Source organism: Lolium perenne, chromosome 3 (assembly GCF_019359855.2).
Source record: "Lolium perenne isolate Kyuss_39 chromosome 3, Kyuss_2.0, whole genome shotgun sequence".
Classification (NCBI taxonomy): Eukaryota; Viridiplantae; Streptophyta; class Magnoliopsida; order Poales; family Poaceae; genus Lolium; species Lolium perenne.
In genome coordinates, this window is record NC_067246.2 from 230,371,134 (window position 1) to 230,392,104 (window position 20,971).

General features: G+C 45.1%; 2 protein-coding genes across 5 annotated transcripts; one reads left to right on the forward strand and one right to left on the reverse strand.

Annotated features, from left to right (window-relative positions):
• The first annotated feature begins 5,041 nt into the window (after positions 1–5,041).
• On the forward strand, positions 5,042–7,076 carry LOC127343614 (FCS-Like Zinc finger 8). The gene is made up of 3 exons (XM_051369764.2): positions 5,042–5,278; positions 5,884–6,597; positions 6,686–7,076. Exons 2-3 carry the CDS (start codon positions 5,930–5,932, stop codon positions 6,798–6,800), a joined length of 783 nt encoding a protein of 260 aa, XP_051225724.1. The 5' UTR covers positions 5,042–5,278; positions 5,884–5,929; the 3' UTR covers positions 6,801–7,076.
• A 3,590-nt stretch (positions 7,077–10,666) lies between these two features.
• On the reverse strand, positions 10,667–16,096 carry LOC127343615 (probable E3 ubiquitin-protein ligase RZFP34). Of its 4 annotated transcripts, XM_051369766.2 has the most exons (13): positions 14,712–16,096; positions 14,474–14,565; positions 14,038–14,229; positions 13,837–13,924; positions 12,934–12,993; positions 12,815–12,850; positions 12,647–12,724; positions 12,516–12,559; positions 12,364–12,404; positions 11,798–11,880; positions 11,606–11,697; positions 11,410–11,515; positions 10,667–11,290 (listed from the first exon to the last, which is right to left on the reverse strand). In XM_051369766.2, exons 3-13 carry the CDS (start codon positions 14,175–14,177, stop codon positions 11,186–11,188), a joined length of 873 nt encoding a protein of 290 aa, XP_051225726.1. In that variant the 5' UTR covers positions 14,178–14,229; positions 14,474–14,565; positions 14,712–16,096; the 3' UTR covers positions 10,667–11,185. The 4 variants fall into 4 exon arrangements, with proteins under 4 accessions (XP_051225726.1, XP_051225728.1, XP_051225725.1 ...); XM_051369768.2 differs by lacking the exon at positions 14,474–14,565 and having other exon boundaries at positions 15,876–16,096; XM_051369765.2 differs by having other exon boundaries at positions 14,038–14,565.
• Positions 16,097–20,971: the final 4,875 nt, after the last annotated feature.

Sequence of the window (20,971 nt, forward strand, 5' to 3'; positions counted from 1 at the left end):
CACGTTCATATTCACCTTCACGTGGTACGTGCTGATAGAGTCGTTTCATGAAAAATCGACTTGTCCTGTGGTGTGAGTAAAATAAACAAAAATCAGTACTAAAAATAAAACTTCTTGATAAATTTTCTCTTCTTTATATATACCAAAATATTGGATCCTCATGAAACTTGACGAACACATATATATTATGGAGATGTACTTGTACAATTTTTCATCAAATTATTTGACATTTCAAAATATAAGTTTTTGGTAGAGAGAGCATATGCACTCGGGAGTCGAATTGAATTCCCTGTGTTGTATCACATTAAGCAAGTACATAGGGAGTTTTGGTGAACATCTTGTATTAACTAACAAGTTTGGGAAAGAGGACATCATTTAAAGTAATTTTGTCATAATTGGTCGTGTATGTATCTCTATCACTGACTGGTACTAATAATAATGATTTTTTTTCACAAGTAAATTTAATAGACAATGAGTTATACTCCCATGGCAACAAACCAAACTCTCCTAATCCCCTAAACCCCCGATCTCCCTGACATAACAACCGTGCGGCGGCGCCGTGCGCCACATCTGGGCTCCTCCGCCCGCCGCTCAAGGGCCCTCCTCTCATCCTCTCCTATCCCTCCACCGCCGCTGGAGGCGCCACCAGGCAAAGACGACATGGCGCGGTGGCGGCAGGGCCGTAAAAGTGCATGGAGCCCCCATGTGTGGTTTTGGTAATTAATGACAATCCATGTGGACTAATGTTTGCATTGCGTTGTATTTTTAGGAGTTGTCCATAGGCAATGCTTGAACTATATGTTGGCTTCAAGATTGTAATAATAAGCAAATAAAAAGATCAAGTGTCAAGTATGTCTTGAAGATGAACATGAAGGGAGCCCTCAAGTTTAACTTCAAGACATCAACGATGAAGAATGAAGAAATGAAGTGCAAGTTGAAGATGAGTCATCTCGAAGAGATCATTTGCTTGAATCTTGTCATCCTTATTGTGATCATGGATATGTGAAGTTGCATGGAAGAAGAAGCTCTCTCATAGTGGAGTATGGGGAGCATTGCACAAGACTTCGTCAAACAAGCATAATCAAGAAAGGCGTTCCATCTTGTTGTGGTCAAGATCGTCATCATCGAGCTCAAGAGGAACGCACAAGGTTAAAGTTTGATCTTGATAGAGTTTCTTTCTTACCGGTCTCATGATGTAGTTGGAGACCGGTTTATAGTTTAGTTTCCGTACTATCAAGAGGGATCTCGAGTGAGTAACTCGATCATATCGTTCGGAGAGGGTTCAAACCTTTGCATCCTTGCATCATCTTTCTTGGTTTTTATTTGGATCTTATCCATGTGGTGATTTAGAGCTTGTGGTTATTTCCATATCAAGCTCTAGTTCATCGAAAATGGATTCCGCATGAATCACTTGTTGCGTTTTCGATATTGGAGTTTTCTCGGTTTCTCTTATTGAGGGATTGCACCTCTAAAGTTCATAGAAAATCCATCCCCACTTGTTTTTGTGGGGTAGCTCTTATCATCCTCTTTCCAACAAAATTGGTTTCACCTAAATCCGAGTTTCCTAACTCAAGTTGTTGCATTTTCCATATTGGAGGTTTTACCGGTTTGTCTTTTATAGATAGGTAAAACATTTATTCATTTGTTTCTATCCTCATTTTCTATACTATGATGTTTCTATGCATATTGTTGTAGAGCTCGTTGTTGTGATTTCAACGAGCTCAAGATCATCGAAATCAGAGTCTGAATGCAAAAATTCTTAAGGTTTTCGTATCAGGTGTTTGGGTTTTATTAGGGACGCCGACACTGCCACCCGGTGCATCCCGGCACTGCCGCCGGGAGCACCCCGGCACTGCCTCCAGGAGCACCGTGACACTGCCGGCCAGTAACGATTTTGGCCCCAATGGGCAGAAATCTGAGACCCCTATTTAAGGCATTCTTCCTCCTCTTTCTCCCCACTTCTTCTTCCTCCTTTTGCTCTCCACCATTGTTGACCTTGAGAGCTTTACCTATCCCTCTATTCCTCCCATGCTTCTTGAATATTTTTGAGGGAAAATGAAGAGGAGATGTAGATCTACATTTTTAACAATCAAATTCATCTCTTTGTGAGTGGAATCCTCTAGATCTTGATCTTGGTGTTCTTTCTGAATTCCTTTGCTCTTCCTCTCGTATTCCCCCAATAGATTTTGTACTTTGGTGGACTTTGAGAGTGAGGGACTTGCCATTGCATTTGGTGCATCGGTTTGAGTTCTCCATCGTGATTCGTGGAAGTGAAAGCAAGAAAGTTGTTACTCTTGGGTTCTTGGAACCCTAGACGGATTTGAGGCCTTTGTGGCGATTTGTTGGGAGTCTCCAGTTAAGTTATGGATGTGTGCCCCAATCTTTGTGTAGGGCCCGGTTTTCACCTCGAAGGAAAACCCTTAGTGGAACCGTGACCTAGGCCTTTGTGCCGAGGGTCACCGGAGAATAAGGTGAGGTGCCTTCGTGGCGCTCGGTGTGTGGTGTGACTCCCGCATCATGGGGTGAGGCCTTTGTGGCGTTGGTGTGCATCGAGCAACCACACCTCAAGGTGAGGCAATTTGTGATGTTCGGGAGAGCTAAGCCACCGCACCTCTCCAAGGGAGATTAGCACTTGCAAGAGTGTGAATTTCGGGATAAATCATCGTCTCCCGCGTGCCTCGGTTATCTCTATACCCGAGCTCTTTACTTATGCACTTTACTTTGTGATAGCCATCGTGCTTGAAGTTATATATCTTGCTATCACATAGTTGCTTGTATTGCTTAGCATAAGTTGTTGGTGCATATATGTGAACCATAGTATATAGGTTTTGGGCTTGACAAAGTAAATGCTAGTTTATTCCGCATTTGTTAAGCCCATCTCTTAAAAGTTCTAAACCGTCTATTCACCCCCCTCTAGGCGACATCCGTGTCCTTTCAGGCCCCTGCTGGATGCGTTCTTCATCTGACCGAAGTGATAAGTTCCGGAAGGCTCCGCTGGCGAATGTAACAATGCACGTTATATGCCTGGAGTTTGTTAGATCATGTGATATTCGATCGTGCGCACCCATGCTTTTATTCTGACCGTTTTGTTCTGGAGGGAGCGGAGTGAAGCTCTGCTTTGTGTTGCTATCAGATGACATTTTGGTCCATGGTAAAATCATAGGCGGAGAATATCATGAAGCATGGATTGGAGGACTAGCAATGGAGGTTCGAGTCTCTGTGATGTTGAGGGACTTGCTTGGTGTTCTGGTTTTTGTAGCAGCAGTATGCAAGTGGAGGCGGCAGCACATGTGAAGTTGAGAGTCTTACCTTTCAGGGTGAAAATTCAAGGTTTGACCTTAATTGGTTGTGCGTGACAATTGCCTTATTGAAGGCATTGTTTTAAGAGCGGAGACTATCTTCCGGTTGAAAACCTAAGATCTTTTGATCGGGCGATGATGACGTGTGTGCACTGTTCCCTTTTTTGGAGGTGTCGCTATTGGAGACCATGAAGTTCAGATGTTGTCTTGGTGGGGGATGTATTGTTGTTGTTAGGGTTGTATACCGTAGCGGGACTTTTTGTTCTTATTTTTTATTTTTGTTGTTGTGTGCATCCGTATTGCCGTTAGGGTATTGCATTGTTGTAGAGGCTAGGTGTAATTAGTATCTTTCGATATTAATATATTCTCTTTATCGAAAAATGGCAACAAACCACACATGTCACTCCGTCACACGTCAAGAACTCTGCGTTCATTGCGAAGAACAAAAGTTTGGGCTCATTTCTATGTAAACACTCCACACTAAGCTATAGGTACTATGGCCTAGGACAATTTAGCCAAAGACCCTAAAACCTAAGCTCAAAAGATTTTGGATTTTTTTTTGAGTTTAGATGAGATAAAAGGTTGAGCACTAGAATACTTATCCTTTTCACCAACATTGGATGCCCACTCTTGATACCACGTTCTTTCATGCAACGAACATTGTTTCACAAAGGACCATAAACCTAAAAAATATCCAATGTTCGTTAAAACTATTTTTTTCTTTTATGTAGGCCGCCAACACCGGTCACTCTTCTCTTGTAGGGACTTAAACCTAAATCATTCACACACATTATTCATTTAGGGTCCAATATATATTTGAGTGCCCATGCCGCCATGGGTGTGTGTGTGGGGGGTGGGGGGAGGGGAGGGGGTAAATAAATGATTCACATGGATGACATTTCACATATAATATCAAAATATATCGATGTATATATTTAAAACTTGCCAATTAACCGGGATTTTGGAAGAATTCCGATATCCGCCACGTATGGTGCCATTGCATTCTCACAAGATTTTGGACATGACTTAAGGAGTATTCGCCCTCGATGAAACATGTTAGTCGGGTTCCAAATGGTTTGAACGACTTTTTTACCACTGACGTCAAACCAAATTTTGCAAGGTCCTAAGGCTAGGTAATAGAAAAAAAGCTGGTAAAATTGGCATCACTCTCTTCACTCCACACATGACTCGAATAAGACCGTTGCCAAGCATAAGGAAAGCTTTCGACGGCTTCATACACTGTTGCCGACGTTGATATCTTTATGGAAGTAATAATAGTATTACACTCAATTAGGCGAAAAATCCTCCTAGGAAACATTATTTCACTTTCATTTTGAAAGTGTGAGCTACAAGGTCCACGGAGCACCGGATAAGATTTTGAAAGTCGTCTAAGAACATAACAAAAAGCATCTCCAAGAATATTAAAGTGCCTCTAAAAAATGATATTAAAGTGAACCTAAAGTCCAGTTTCCGTGTAAAATTAACTAAAGTCCAGCATTACTATATTGCTAAACATAGGCATCTCTGAGCTAAACTTAGGCTTTAGTATTTATGTTTCCCAAGAAACTTTCTCAGCTCGAGCAACAGTGGAGTGCGTTGCAAGAAACACAAAAGAACAAAAGAGGGGAGAGAGAAAAGAAAAGAACTAAATAAAGAAAAAACAAAAAACAGGAGAGATGTGATGAGCCCTGGAGAAGCCACCGCACCCGGCCGTTGCTTTTGTATGCTGCGTGTCCGCGCCCAGGACACTTGTCTTCTCCCCATAAACACACCAGCAAGCACACCCAAGAAACCACATGGAAAGCAGGGAGGAGGAGGAGCAACAAGTCTAGAGCGAGAAGCAGAGTACAGTGGAAGCCGCCTCCATTTCCCCCCTTCTCTTGCCTAGTTTCCCCGGCCCTTCATAACCCTCCCTGTCGCTCAAGGAGGGACACCGCCTGAAGCCCCAAGCTACCCGGCCGCGAATCCATAGCCGCGAGGTACGCATCACTACTCTACTCCTTGTTTGGGAAAAGATACCCATGCGCTTTCTAGATTTGTGTATACTTGGTCCATAAGTTTTTGCAGTTCTTGGTTACTAGTTTCCAAATCCGGGCTTGTGATTAGCAGCTCAGTTATTAATTGTTTGATATGGGCTGCGGTTTTCATCGGATGCTTTCGCTTCCCTGCTAATGTTAGCGGTTTTCGAGCTGTGAGTTCTGTTTGCTGCACTCCTATAAAAGTATAAATCATTCTTGAAGCAACTGTGGGACTTGGGAGTAAGGCTAGGGGGAGAAGAACTTGCGCTGTTCTTTTGTTCGGCTCGTGGTGTTCTAGTCTTTCTTACCTTGAACATGTCCAAGTGAGTGTAATTTTGGATCTTGTTTTGAGTTTGCAAGGATGAGGTGATTGTGCTTGGAACAAGCACAGGCTTTTCTTTTGTATTTTTATGGGCTCGTTAATAGATCCTCGTTCTTCTCCTTTCTTTGATCCTCTGACCTGATGCGATGAGTGGAAAGCAAAAACTGAGATTTCTCTGAACTTTTTATTAGCTCTCGTCACCCACTGCTGATCTGATAAAGAACAATTTGTTTGACCATTTCAGAGACAACCTGCTGTCATCTTGGCTGCTAGTGGTCAAGAGCAAGGCCATGGACAACTGCACCGTCCAGAACCCTGCACCGAGGGTCACTGGATTCTTCAGGGCCCCTGGCCTGTTTGTGAGGCTAAGCAACAAAGGCCTAAATGCAGTAGACCCTGATTCAGTCTGGAGCCCAACCTCACCTCTGGATTTCAAGAACCTGTCATCAAACACTGTGAACACCAATCTTAAGCCGCCCGGGTTACTGGGTATCGAGGCTGATCTGAAGCTCAGAACTTGCTCTCCCAGAGTTGGTCTCGGTCTCGTCGATGCCCTCACAGCCGACGAGAGCTCGTTGCACTTTGGGGGCAAGAACTCCTTTCTTGAATCCATTAGGCCATTTCTTGACCTTGCGTTGCCCAAGGTGGCTACCGATGCATCTGGTCAGAAGACTGGTTCGGCTGGTGTCGCCATGAACGGCTTTTCATGCTTTGCTCAGTGTGAAGACGAAGAGTACACCTGCGTGATCCAGCATGGCCCGAACCCGAGGACGACGCACATTCTCGGAGGCGAGACAGTGGAGGTGTCCAAGGGTGTTCGTTCCAACAGGCCAATTTTCAGCATTGAGCCTATCAGCGAGCAGTCATGGCCGTCGATGCCAGCTGATGGTGTCACTTCTGGTTTGTGCTCCTACTGCAGGAGGAGGCTGCGACAGGACAGGGACATGTACATGTATATGTGAGTACTGAACTTACTGCTTGCATCTGTTAACATCTGCTGATGTTGTGTTCAGTTCTTGAGCTTTGTGTTTCTTCTTGGAATGCAGGGGCGAGAAGGCGTTCTGCAGCAACGAGTGCAGGAAGTGCTGCATCGATGAGGAGATCGAGGAGGTGGAGGAGCTTATGATGCTGGATTCTGGCAATTGTGCTGCTCTGAATTGATCAAGATTCGCTAGTGGTGGCAGGGAACCGTTGCCCACAAGCGTCTGCTCTTGTTTTTGGTTTCAAACTAGTAGGGCTCAGTAGGGAAGGAGAAAAACGCTTCTCATTCTAGTTTTTTCTGAATGGAGGAGAGGTTTTGAGTTAGCCAGTGTCTGCCATTGTGCAATGGCTAGACCATTTTCATGGGTATTTGGGGTTGCCTTTTGGCTGTAACACTAGAAATGCTCAAATATCGATGTGTTATCAAAACACTAATTATATTACCCTCTTATTTTATATGGTATTCCACCTAGCCTTAATACTTTAATTTCAAATTACTCCTAACTGTCCATTATTATACTACTCCTAGTAATTAAATTTCGAAATACTTCCAACTCTTTGCTTAACGACTGTAAACTGTTCATTATTACACTAACCTAGCTGATGCTCGCACAACGGGTAACTGCCACTACTCACTGGTTACTCAGGAAAAGTTAAAAGAGAAACTATGATGCTCTGGTGGATTGTCAGAGGCACTAACTACTACAGTCGCAGTGCAATTATCAGCTTTGCCATTCATTGTGCTGTAGCTTGCAGCTGCAGAGAGGCCCCTGTCGAGCTACAGTAGCATGTCGCATCAACGCAAGGGCGAAGGTAGGCAAACCTAAGCATTGGTCAGTACGGGTGCTACAGGCGAAGCGCCAAGGTATCCGATGCGTTCGTCCCTGACTTGAGCGTCATTGATCGCTTGCGATTTCTTCAGGCGATCCTTCTCAATGATTCTTTTCAGAGTTTCTCAGGGAAGAGCAATTTGTCGCGAAGAAACGAGCAAGACGATTTAGTCAAACCGCTCTTCCTAGTTAATCATCCAGCACACTTACATCCCTCTCAATTTAACAAACACTGTCTGCCTTGTGTTCTACAGATAGCTTGCACTAGTTTGACTAGATCGATGCAGCTAGCATCTAGTCACTATCAAGCTGATAGATTGTCTAGGAGCGTCTTTGATAGGCTGGATGGACTTTGGCTCGCATCGGTCCAATAAATTTCGGTCCGTTTGGATGCCTACAGTCCATTGCGTTCTTGCATGAATCGGGTTTTAAAGCATCCCGGGACATGCCCTAAAGGAACGTCCGGAATGGCAGTTTCTCTGCGGCCAGGGTGTTGCGGCCAAAAGGCGGCACGCGTGTCGGGAACACGCGCCATAATTAGGGTCACCGCTCCCTCTCCTTCCTCTCACTCGCGACCTCCCCCAAACTGTCACATCACCCAGCGGTTCCCCTCCCGCTGACCAATCCACCGTACGGAGGAGCACCGGTACCGGAGGAGCAGACATCGACAAGCAGCACCGCGACATCGACCGCAACCAGCTCCGCAGTCTTCATCGGCATCTCGAGGTCACCTGCGACCTCGAGCTTGTCCTCGGCCGGAACAATGGCGGTAACGACCTCTCCTTCTCACCTTCGTACTCGTTCTGCCAGAACATGCCATTCTCGGTCATTTGCGACGACATGCACATTAGATATGCTAGAGTTTTTATTAGGATAGCGTTCGGATTGATGTTTGGAAGGTGTTTGTCCCCATTTCTTGCTGTTATTGTCCAGTTCTTGCTTTTCACGGTCTCGATTTGCTTAGATCTGTTACTCTAATATCAGATTGCGGTAGGTCCTTCCTACATCATAATGTGGATTGCTGAAACTGTCAGATCTTACTGTGCATGCAAAGAGGAGAATGATTTTTTTTGCTGGGATTTAGCATGTTCAGATTGCTGTGCGGAATGAGTCGCGCTAGTTTGTTCTAGATTATGTTATTTCTGATTGAACTAGGCCGATGATTGTAACCGGGAATCATAGTGTGAAGAGATGATTGATCAGAACCTCTGATCAAGCATCTCCTCTATATGTGCTCATGTATGAGGCAATAATTTAACTATGGCACAACGGAAGAAAGGGTGCTGCCCTCAAACTTAGTCATGTGTGCCATAATTCTTGCACACTAGATTTAGTATGCGGATAGTCCCTTTGCTTGCCGTGTGATCCAATTTATGAGGCCTCATTTTGTTTGTCTACTGCATTGGCCGATGATTTAACAATGGCACACTGGAAGACAAGGTGCTGCCCTTAAACTTGGTCGTGTGTGTGAGATTACTTGCACACTAGACTTAGTTTGAGGGCAGTCCCTTGAGGTGCCGTGTGATCCAATGTATGAGGCATCACATATTTTCAATGTTCGTTTTTATCTATATACTTGTGAGCAGGCACATCTCTAATGACATGTGTTCTTCTGGCAGACTAGAAGCTCAAGCTTGGGTCACCTGAGACCCCCGAGGAGGGACCGTCCAAGAAGCGAAGGGCGGCTAACGTCGGCCACTTCTAGCCGGACGTAGGGCCGAACTAGTCCTGCGCATCGTCTTCAGGCCCACCTTCAACCGGCTACGGATCCCTCAAGATTTCGTCAGGTGGTTCGAAGAAATCCCTTCGAACATCATCGTCACCACCAACACTGGCTGCTACTGGAGGATGACTACGGTGAGAGAAGACGATGACGCATAAATCGACCAGGGGTGGGCGGCCTTCGCCGTCGCTCATCAGCTGCAGATAGGCCAGTTCCTCATCTTCAAGAAGGTGTCCACCTTCCAATACAATGTGGGCATCTTCAACCACACCTGCACTGAAGTGATGACCATGTGTCGTTACCATGGCGACGCCACCAGGTGTGTTGTCTTCCAAAGTCATGTCTGAAGCTTACCTGGTTCTGTGTCGCTGCTACCATGTCTGTGTCTAGTTGCTATATGTCGTCTGTTGAACTATGATCTTCTATGGTGTGTCGTGAACTATGATCGTCCTGTATCGTGAACTATGACCGTGTTTGAACTATGATCAGTGCTAAGTCTGCCTAAACTGTGAATTGTATTCTTGCTTGTGTTGTTGATCACTAGTAACCTCACCACCGAAGGTAAGAGGTAAGCAGATTCTGGGTTGCAATCAAACAACAGAGGCGCCGTTCTGAACTGCTACAAGGACTGAAATCCAACCTACCAAACGGGCAGAGCCTAAATCTCCACGGGGTCGAAAAAACTGGCTTTTATGACCCATATCCCGTCTGTGACACGCAGAGGACTTCTTCCCGCTATGCCAGTGGTGCAACAATCTGATGCAGGCTACCAAACGCTCCTAGATTAATGTAGTTAGCCCCTCACGTATGTAGAAACAGTCTCTCATGCATTCAGAGTATTACAGATAATTCGTACAAAAGTCACCGTTTTACTCGCGATAGCTTTTTTCATAGTTAGCAACAGTTTTTACAGAATCCACACAACCAGACCCTTAAAGGGTTGAGATACTTGCGCCATGTTGTGGTTGTGAAATCCACTCCTGTCCTGTTCCAAAAGTATTGAGAGTTTCGATTCAATGTGGGAATGACTAAGACAAGTTAGGCCAAACAGATATGCATGCACCATAGAGGTTTATCCACCATGTTTGTACACAAGAATAGTAGTCACAGCGAGGGATGCACATAAATCAGATCTGCACTGGTATAAGTGATAGGTTTTGGAAACAGCATAATGAACGTAACGCACAGAAGGAATATAACTAAATGGAAAGTCGCTGATAGGGAATCACCTTCAAATCGATTTAAAGTGGCCTTAAAAGTGGATGAAAATTGGATGAAAAATAAGTGCAATAACTAAATTATCAAATGCCAGGCTTATACCATTACGACTTGTGATTTGTTTACGGTATGGACTATTGAACAAGTAGTTTTACGGTGATAACAATAAGAAGAAAAAGTTTCCACTGGTTGTGAAATCCACTCCTGTCCTGTTCCAAAAGTGACGCTATTGCAATCCCACTGCACTCTCACATATGTAAGGTGATATATCGATCTATTAAAAATTAAAAATTGAATAATTGAAGTATGGGTCAAACATAAAATTCATCTCTCTACAAATTAATTTTTATTACCAGTGGCTTCTAACTAAGCGACTGAGTGCCCACATTTTCCTCCACCAGTGTATGCGAGTGCTCACATTTTCCTTGTTATTGGCTTGGTTTTGTATGAACTTGTGCGAGCACACTTCGAGACGGTTACATTTGACATAGAAAAAGATACGACACAAACACAACCCAATGAAGCATAAGCAATGAACGGCAGCAGAGAATACAATTAGATTGTCTAATGATCTTCCTGATGGTGCATCTCAACTGCTGGAGAACATAGAACTTCAAGGAATGCGCATTTGGCGCCCATAAAACTTCAAGGAATGCGAATTTGGAGCCCATTGCAGAATGGTAGAGTTATTATCTTCCTGATGATGCATCTCAGCTGCTGGGGCACATCAACTTCAAGGAATGCGCCTACGGCAACCATTGCAGAATGTAGAATCCTCTCAATGCTCCACTAGTTTATATCTGCCGGGTGTTGTATGACTTGCAACTCAGGCACTTGTGGGCAATCAAATTGAAATGCACCTCCGATATTGCCCCACAATCATTGCATAATATGCGAACCTACAATCAGAGAAGTTGATAAGCAGCGGCGAACAAACTTAGCCTTCAGTTAGAAGTATGTAGCACCGAGATCGGTTATTAACTCTCCAAGATTGCTCTAGTAAGAGTAAGCACAATACCATTTTATCGTCCCAGGAGTCTGACAGTCTTGCTAGTTCCATGTCCAGTCTCTCCCATGCCTTTGACATGTCACATACTGACTTGGAGCAGAGCGGGCATACGAACCTAAATTTCAATTTCAAACATGTCAACTGCCATAAGCCTAGCACAAAATGTGATAAACTGTTATATACAGAAGGTCATATTAAAGCTTACTGGCAGTGTTCCTCCATTTCTTTCAAGCAGTTCTCATGAATTGTATGACCACACGGCAAGACAGACACACCGTTTGTTGAATCAAACAAATACTGAAAATTATGACAGGATCAACGAGAAGATAAATTTAAGTCAGAGCTTAAGTTCTCCATCAAGGAAATAACAGATCGAAAAGAGCAACTGAACACCAACCTCAAAGCAGATTGGACAGTCATGATGCATTGCTCCTTCAACACATGCATGGCTGTTCTTCAACACTGTAGAATAACAACATCCTGCATGATACATAAACAATGGATAAGCCAATTGAACAAAACGAATAAAGTGAATACAGTTATACAGAAGTACTTCGTAAGCGTAAAAATAATAAGTCCAATTAAAGCAAATTTTTAAAAATAATAACAGCAAACAGTACAATCTACACCATAGTGTATTAGTGTGCCACAGAATGATAAATACTTGAGAAATATACTTGTAATAATTGTAGAATTTGCAGTTAAAAGTGCTATTGAACATCATTCACCTAGTTAGTAATCTAAAAATTACAACAGATATGGAAAATGTCTGAAAAAAAAATCCTATTTTCTAACACAAATCACATACAAGTCTTGAAACATGGTGAAACACAGGAAGCCTAAGAAGAAAAAGGTCTGTACAAACATGTTGCAGCAAGCCTCCTAAATGGCATCATATTAGTATTACTACATAAATATACTACAAGAATGAATTTTAACAAAAAGAGTGCCAAAGATACGCACCGCATTTTGAGCAGTGAAAGAAATTCTCCCTGCCACCAATTCTGCAGAGGATAGAGTCAAATTGATCAAGTACTATTTTAAATAAAAACTATGTCTCAAAGAAATCCGATCATACCACTCAAGATTGAAATTGACATTTAAATATTGCATACCTACATATTCCACAACCATGGCAGTGATACTGCTGTTTTGAGATCTGAAATCACAAAGTCTTAGCATGGGCATACTCCTACATATACCTTGATAAATTAGACAAGATAATCTGTGAACTCATCGTGCTTACATCATCATCAAAGAGCTTGCACACTTCACAGAAATACTTTCCCATACATACACCACAGCTTATACATATTTGCCCCACCTGGCAATGGACAAGTAAAAGGCAGCATGATGACACTAGACATGAAAAATATTACTTTTACGAGGCAATGACAATCGTTCAGTCACAAACCTCTTGTTCAGTACCACATAATGAGCATATGACCTGCTTACAGATAGATAACTAACTCAGTATGACCGTAAGAATAACTTGGGCTGTAAAGTATTGGTAGACCTAGTGACAAGACTAACCTGTTGCACTTCATGACGTGAAAGTTCATGCCGCCTAGTCACATCAGTTTTAATCGAATTCTATTAACAAATAGTACATCAGTTCTCCACATTTCCAATCCTTATTATAGGAAAAAATAGGCACTTAAACAGTAATTGGAAATATAATTCGTTTATGGACAGCCATATATTATGCAACACAAAGCCCCTTCAAAAAAAGCAATATAAACCGAAGATCCAAAATAATACCAAGAAAAAGGACAGGAGTAGACTATATAAACTGTCAACCATAAATGTCAATGGTGTTTGATGTATCACGTGATATTACAGCACCCAATCTAGTGCCAATATGCATATATAATGTCCCTAATAGGGTGTCCCTTGTATCAGCACTTAACAGGTACTACATCAGATACAAATTTTCAAAATAAAACTGCAACTGACTGATTACAGGGTTTGGTCAGAATTCCATATGTGCAGCAACCGTGCACAGATCATAATGAGCAGCAGACTGCATAGATTAATCTAGTGGCCCATAGCAAACAAATCTAGGGTATCCTCTGACAACCAAAGTAATCTCATAGCTTTCTATATCATACTCAACTATCAAAGAACTGACTGTAATTTCCAATATAGAACATTTCTACATTGACCATTTCTTCCAGGCTTGGAGAAACACCGTACTCAGTGGCGGTAAAGCATGAGTCACCCGTTTCAGCCCTATCAAACTATATCTTGATTAAAAACATGGTCCCGCTATTTTTCTAGAAGTTCTACACTTGGTAACATTCAAATTGCATTATAAACAACTGTCAAATCAAACTCCGTCTAAGAGTGGTCCATCGATTCTAGTGTCCAATATCAAAATCACTGAGAATATCAACATAAAATTAAAAATACAGATATTGTTCCTCCAGATTGTACCTTCGATTCATTGTGGCAATGCCGGCAATCAAAAACCTCGTTGCAGCATGGTGCACGAATGCAGCATCTCCTTCGGTAATGTGCACACCTGTATCAGGACATACTTGTGAACTTCGTATTGTAAGAGTTTATCGAGAAAACGCTAATATGACGTGATATTATATGAAAATAAGATAACACTGAACTAACAGAGGGGCATACCCATACTGCATTAATCCATTCTCCAACCTCTCAGGGCTAGAACCTTTGACCCTGGCTGTGTCCTTTCCATCAACTAAAGGGCCTTGGGGAAATATCTCCACATTTTGAGCAGCGACAGACTCAAGTTGCACAGCAGCCATGTAGGCTGATTTATGCTGCCAAAGCTATCACGCTGGAAACACAACACAATACCTGCAAGTTTTATGCATTTAGCAGAATGGCTCTCAATATAGAGTGCAGTCACAGCTCCAAAAAAGGAGGAAACCAGTGCATGCATTTCTTGTTGTTGTATACTGCTGACGACCAAGTATATGAACAACACAAGACCAAAGCAACACCGAACAGCTTCCAATCAGCAAAATCCCACACTTTGTTGACCAAACAATCAAGGCTTGGATAAATTAGCTGGACAGTGAGCTGTGAAAGAACAAATTACGCAATTGATATCCATCGAGAGAAGAATCTCCAAGCAATTCGTACGCAGTGATCCATCTGCATCGATTTTACCGTGGTGCTGGCTCCCATTCTCTGGCAAGAGGAACACGTAATAGAATCAAATGCGGGGAAACAAAAGGTGAAATGGATGGGACGGTTTTATGATAAGGTTTTGATGTGTTAGCTAGTGGAACTGAAAGGTTCCTTAATACGTCAGATCAGATTGCAAGGAAGCCTACCTCCCAGCAGTCACCGGCTTCATCTTCAACAGAAGAAATTTGTCTGAACTTTGGTTCAAAACCATGGCATTTCCGTAAATAAACTAAACTTCGTCTAATTCTCCGATCAAGAACATCTTGAGAGATCCAGCGTCCTACATATGACTTCAATGGCTTGTACCTGAAATGTAACCTATCTATACTTTCCTACTTAACAGGGATCGTCTTGATACCTAGTGAGGCAAGACCATCAAGAGAACCTGCATAAGAGAAATTACTTTCCCCCCAAAACTCTGCCAACTGCCGCGAAGTAAAGAAAATAAGTAACCAGTGTTGCACGCAGCAAGTAGTGGTAATTACTGCGTTCCCAATATCCTGTCAGTAGCTAGCAGCAGTGACGCCTGAATGAAATTGTTCAGATGATCGGCATTCCCCCCATCCTTGTTTCTTCGGAGAATAATTGATTTTGATTGGCGAAAGAACATCGTTTATGCCTTTGGTGCAAGGAAAGTTGAACGAGGAACCAAATCGGGGGCACCGTTTTAGGTACAAGGAAGGAAGTGTCCCAGTGCAGTTTAGATTAGTCAGAAAACGCACAGGAAGTGATGAGGGATATAAGTTGTGAACTCAACCTTAAACCGATGATGTATGAGCAGGGATCTAGAAATTGTAGAGGGGGATTTCCTGAAATAACATGAGTCCGTTGGCACAGCAAATGCCTCCTCGTCGTACGATATGTATATGAATCACTGATACGCTTACTGCGACAATTATCCCCACACGTCCAAACAGTACAAGCCAGCAAGTAAAACCGAGCAAACATCATACCGCATTAGTGCCTAGAAGGGGAAACAATACCCAAACCACGAGACAGTCACTCAAAAATTAATCAAATACATGCAGCACCTCAATTGAATTGAATTGTTGGAGACGGACTTTAACTAAATTAAAACATCAAGCAGTATTCTACGACGAGGCCTAAAGCGAATCAGAAAATCATTCATCACAGCGAAATCAAGCAATCAACCAACATGGCGAAAATCAAGCAGTTAGTCATAATCATCACATAGGTGCAGGCGCAAGCAATCCAAAGAAACCACACACTCGCACGCACACCTACACAGATCGAGCAAGCTAAATAAAGCTAGTAGAACAGAAAACAAAACCGCGAGGCGTGTGACGAACTTCCTAGCGCACACTGACTGCAGGACCGAATCGAGTTGGCAGGACGGCGCTGTCGCCTCGGCGAATCGAACCGCGGCTGGATCCTGGAGCGCGAGCGTGGATTGGGGAATCGGGAGCGGCTCGGGACGAAACCTGCGACAGGGGGTTGTGGCGTAGCAGCTGGATGTGATTCCGATTGGAAGCTGGAAGGGGAGGGTATTTAAACGGCCTCCGAGGACACACGGTTTCCAGAGGATTCCGGCGACCCGGACTCAGGTTTTGGCCTTATCTTCCTTGCTGCCTACGCTGGCATGGGCTGGCCAACAAAAATATCTGGAAAAATGTCAAAATTAGATCAATAAAATACTTGTCTCGAAATGCCACGCATGCTCCGACCTCATCCACTGTACCGCAGTTTAAAATAATTGTTTAATGAGAGCATCTCGAGGCGCTATATAGACCGCCCGCTAAACTACCGTTTTGTAGCCCTCGGGCGCAAAATTGCCCCTCAGCACCCGCTGCAAACGTTGTGACGCTGTAAGTTTTTTTGTGCGCGGGTCGGTTTGGACTATCCTAAACGCTAAACTTTGGGCGTCGGCTACAGCGCGTCATCGCTCGACGCACGAGCGAAGAAACCCTGCGTTGAAACTTCCCCGCGCCTAACCGCCCCACCGCCCAAACCCTCGCCTCCGCGCGGCCGTCGGCGCAATCCCGGCGATGGACGGGTCCTCCGGCACCCCAACAACCCCTCCCTACTTTGTTCCACCCGCCGCCGCCTACGTCGCGCCGCCGCCCCATGCGCCAAACCCTAGCGGTGGCGCCGTTGCCTGTGCTCCTTCGTCCCGCTGTGTGCAACGCTGCACACAGCCGCCGCCGCCGCGCGGTGGCTGCCGTCTGCAGCCCCGGCAAGGCGCGGGCGCCACCGAGGAGGAAGGCGACGTCGTTCAAACGCCCGTACGAAGCCGTGGGCGCCGCCTCCGTCGCGCCGCCGAAGAAAGTGAAGGCGCCTGCGACCTGCAGCCTCCGCCGCCTCCTCCACCGACGAACTAGACGCCGCCGGCGCCTCCGTCCGGTGACCCATCCGGCGCACATACGGTGTATGAGGAAATGCTGGAGAGGTAAAAAAACACTTCTTTTCATCCAATTTTTAGTTTAGATGCATACATAGCCGGAGAATAATGAATTTCATTGTAATGTAGAGTCGATGATTAGTCTTTCATGGAGGCAATGAATGTTGGATCTTCGTTTATGCATGATGAAACCGTTGAGGGATGGGAGGAATATGAGGATATCGATGAGGAAGGAGAAGGGTTGATTGAACCTCGCCATCCCGGTCGGTCGGCGAACTACACCATAGCGGAGGATAAGTTGCTTTATAAGACATGGTTGACAATTGAAATGGATCCAACAACCGGTACCGATCAAACAAGAGACACATATTGGATGAAGATGAAGGAGTACTTCGACGCCCACAACACAAGTGGGAACGAGCGAATCATGCACTCGCTTCGGTCTCGTTGATCCAGCATCAACACCGATTGCCAAAAATGAACGGGCGTGCAGGCCAGCGTTGATGTCATTAACCCAACTGGCACAAATGAGAATGATAGGGTAAACAATTCTACTACTATGTTGACCATTTTAACGTCCGCGCGCACGTGCTGCATTTTGGCGCGTCCGGTGGGGCAATTTCCGCTCAGCGCGCGCTATCCGTTTACAGCATGGCGGAAGCGAGGTTTAACGCGCCGAAATATAGTGCGCCTGTTGAAGATGCTCTAATAAATGTATCTAAATAAATGTAGACATATTTATTTTTAGGCAAATATTTTGAGCAGGAGTACGGTCACCGATATGGTTAGTAATTAAAGATAAGAACAAAGATGCGATTTTACTAGTATTTATCTGCATCCAAAGTTATATTATATCTCGCAGTTATATTGGCCAATATCCGAAAAAATATATGGCAACTAATACATTAAACCTTTTCAAGGCATTGCATATTTGTGAATTACCATTTGTAGGACGCACCCCCATGGAGTTCAAGGGCAAAGTTAAGCAGCCACAGTGGTCATGAATCATACTCCCTTGGTTCACTAATGTTCCTTCTAGTCTTTTTAATGTATGTACTGTTTTAGTGTGTAAGTTCACTCATTTTAATCGGAAATTCAATCCCATTTTAATCAACATCTAATTTATTTCAAAATATATAAATATCTTACATTAGTGAATGAAGGAAGTAATACATAAAGTTAGTTTTGAGTAAATCGGTCCATATTATATGCTACATGTCGGTCCTAATTTGAAACGGTAGGCTCGAGACGAGCCAGATTTTGAAGTAACGAAGTCATCGACCGGCTAGGGATTACACAAAGTCACGAGAAACATATGATAGATACAAGATGTGATGAACAACTTACAACATCAAAGACACCAACAAACAAAAGGAAGAAACATGAAGTCTAGCTTGTAGTCATCAATGTTGTCGCACCATGGGAAGGGCAGAGCCAATCTTCAGGTAGAAACTCTAGAGGTTGGGCATGCTCATCTGCTCTAGGACACCTAAACTCATCTGCTCTAGGAAGGTGAGCAATGGCCTAACCATCCTCCTCCATGTTCGAAGAGGGCCCCCTAACCCCTTGCCCTGGCTTGAGGGCACCGAACCATCAACATTGGAGACGCTCACCCTAGAGCAGAGGAAGGACCAGGGACCAAGCTACTGATAGGACCAGATACTACGCTTGTCGCCACGCTACACTGAGCGCACCTTGAGAAGCTTTGCCGCCGAACATGGATTTCACTCACGAGGAGAGGAAGCTGATTTGTGAATCCACTGATGTAGAAGTTGTGATGAAGAAGAGCCATTGTCACGTCGCCGAGGGCCGGAGCAGAGCCCGCAAGAAGCATCATGCTCAGGCCGCTACAAACGGATGAGATGAACCATTCCCCTCCTTACCCATGCACGAGGACACGATCCACCAGTGAGCCTACGCAAGGGACGAGCCAAGAACACCCAAAGAGGATGCAGGGTCTTGGACCAACACACTAAGTGCCACCACCATGGCTCGAACCTCGGCATTGACAGCCGTGCCAAAGCACGCCCACAACCCCTCTCACACAAAGTAGCACCTTCAAGAAAGGTGACGATGCCAAGGGCGCCGCTTCCGCCCAATCCAAAGATTTAGGATTTCTCCGAGGTAAAGAGATGGGGAGGGGGAGAAGGGAAAGTACCTCAACAATGCTTCTAGGGAAAAAGACGGTGCCCACAGGCGTCGCCGCCGTTGTGGTTGTCACAATGAGCCAAGGATTTCGCCCGCTTCTCTTTTCCCCACCTCCACTGCCTTGGCATGCAACAAATTTGGTGACCAACAGCCGCCGGATATCAATGCTACCAGGAGAGGGTGCACTGGGAGGAGTCGTCGTCCCATAGATTTGGAGCAGGGAGCAACACTAGGTGCCACCGCCCACACCGTTGTCTCATCATCGTCCTTACGGACAAAGGGAAAGACCAGCATCTGTGCGTGATGCTCACCACCAAGCTAGCGCCGCCTTGGGGTCCAAAGTCCACCTCAGGGCACGAAGCGAGGGGATCCTCACCGCTACCTTCCTTAGCGAACGCACGACATCCCGTCGGTCACCTCTAGTGGGGGTGGGGGGATACTTTTAAACAAGAGGCTCGAAGAGCCCGACTTTGAATTAACAAAGCCATCAACCGGCAATGATTACAACAATTACAACGGAACCAACAACAAAGCAAAAGAAAAAGGAAAACTGGGGTTGCCAGCTAGAGATACAAGCACATGTGTGCAAAGCTATAGCCTAACCAAGAAAAGATCCGGCAGAGCCGAGCAAGGCTCCAAACTACAGGATCTACAAACACGCCCAAGACTACAACTAAGCACCGACAGCTCCGCCTGAGAAACAAGCAACGAGCCGCCACTCCATGAAGCTGCCCAAAACTGAAGTGCCACACTAAGCCGCCAGACAGGGGACCATCGACCCGGGGGACTAGCTAACTGCGCTAATGAACAAACGAGCATCCAGAGTTCACGGGGGGAAGCTTCACGACAACGCCTTCATGAAGGGAAACGTCGCTCGCGAGCGTCGCCGTTATCGGCACAGGGGAGCTGTGCAAAGCTTTCGCGAAAGCTTCAACACCCACTGACATATGCATCCCCAATGGGCTTGCCGAAGATGGTACCCGGGGTTTACTGAAGACCCATGAGTCGACGGATACGAAGCTCGGAAGCCCAATCAGCTGTGATATGGAAAGATAGAGTTGTATTAGGAATAAAGAGATTTGTAACTTTACGGGTCGAACTCAAAGAGTCTCCCGGAATATGTAACTTGTGTAATACGAAACCCTCGACTCCGCCTCCTATATAAGGGGGAGTCGAGGGACGAAGAAAGGATCGATTTCATTGTCAACGTAACCCTAGTTTTCTAGCAGTCGAGTACTTTTCCGGCTGAAACCCTCAAGATCTACTTGCCCTCTACTTCCACGAAAACCCTAGCCTACAATCCGTAGGCATTGACAAGTCGATACATTGTCACCCACCCCACGGAAGACCTAAGTCAATGCACCTGCCATCAAGACAGTCACCAGCTATTGAGAACCACCGGTGCCCCCTGTGCCACGACGCAAACTCTGACAGCCACCCTAGGCTCGAGAGCGGCCGCGCAAAGCCGGAGGCACACCGTTTATATGAAGCTGGTCACAACGAGACACGGGGAATTGACGAGTAGAGATTCCGAGGAGGACCTCGGGGAACCCGCAAGTCAGCAGAGCAGCAGATAGTGCACCCGGGGCGACAACTAGCAGCAAGAAGTGCATCATGGCCACACCTCCAAGGAGGTGAACGACATCCATAAACGTCGTCGTCGCCGGCAATGGCCGAAGCCTTGCGATGCTTTCGCGGACACAACATCGAGCCAGCAAGCGTCCCTGTAGGCCAAACCCAGGGTAACCAAAACAGTCCTACAGGAGCAGCTCCGTGACGCGCCGCCCCCGCGATCGTCACCACTGGCCGTAGGGAAACAAGCAAGCGGCAGCGACAAGTCGCCACCAAGCTAGTGAAGCGCTGCCCTACCAGCCCAGAGCTCAAGATCTCTCAGGCCGG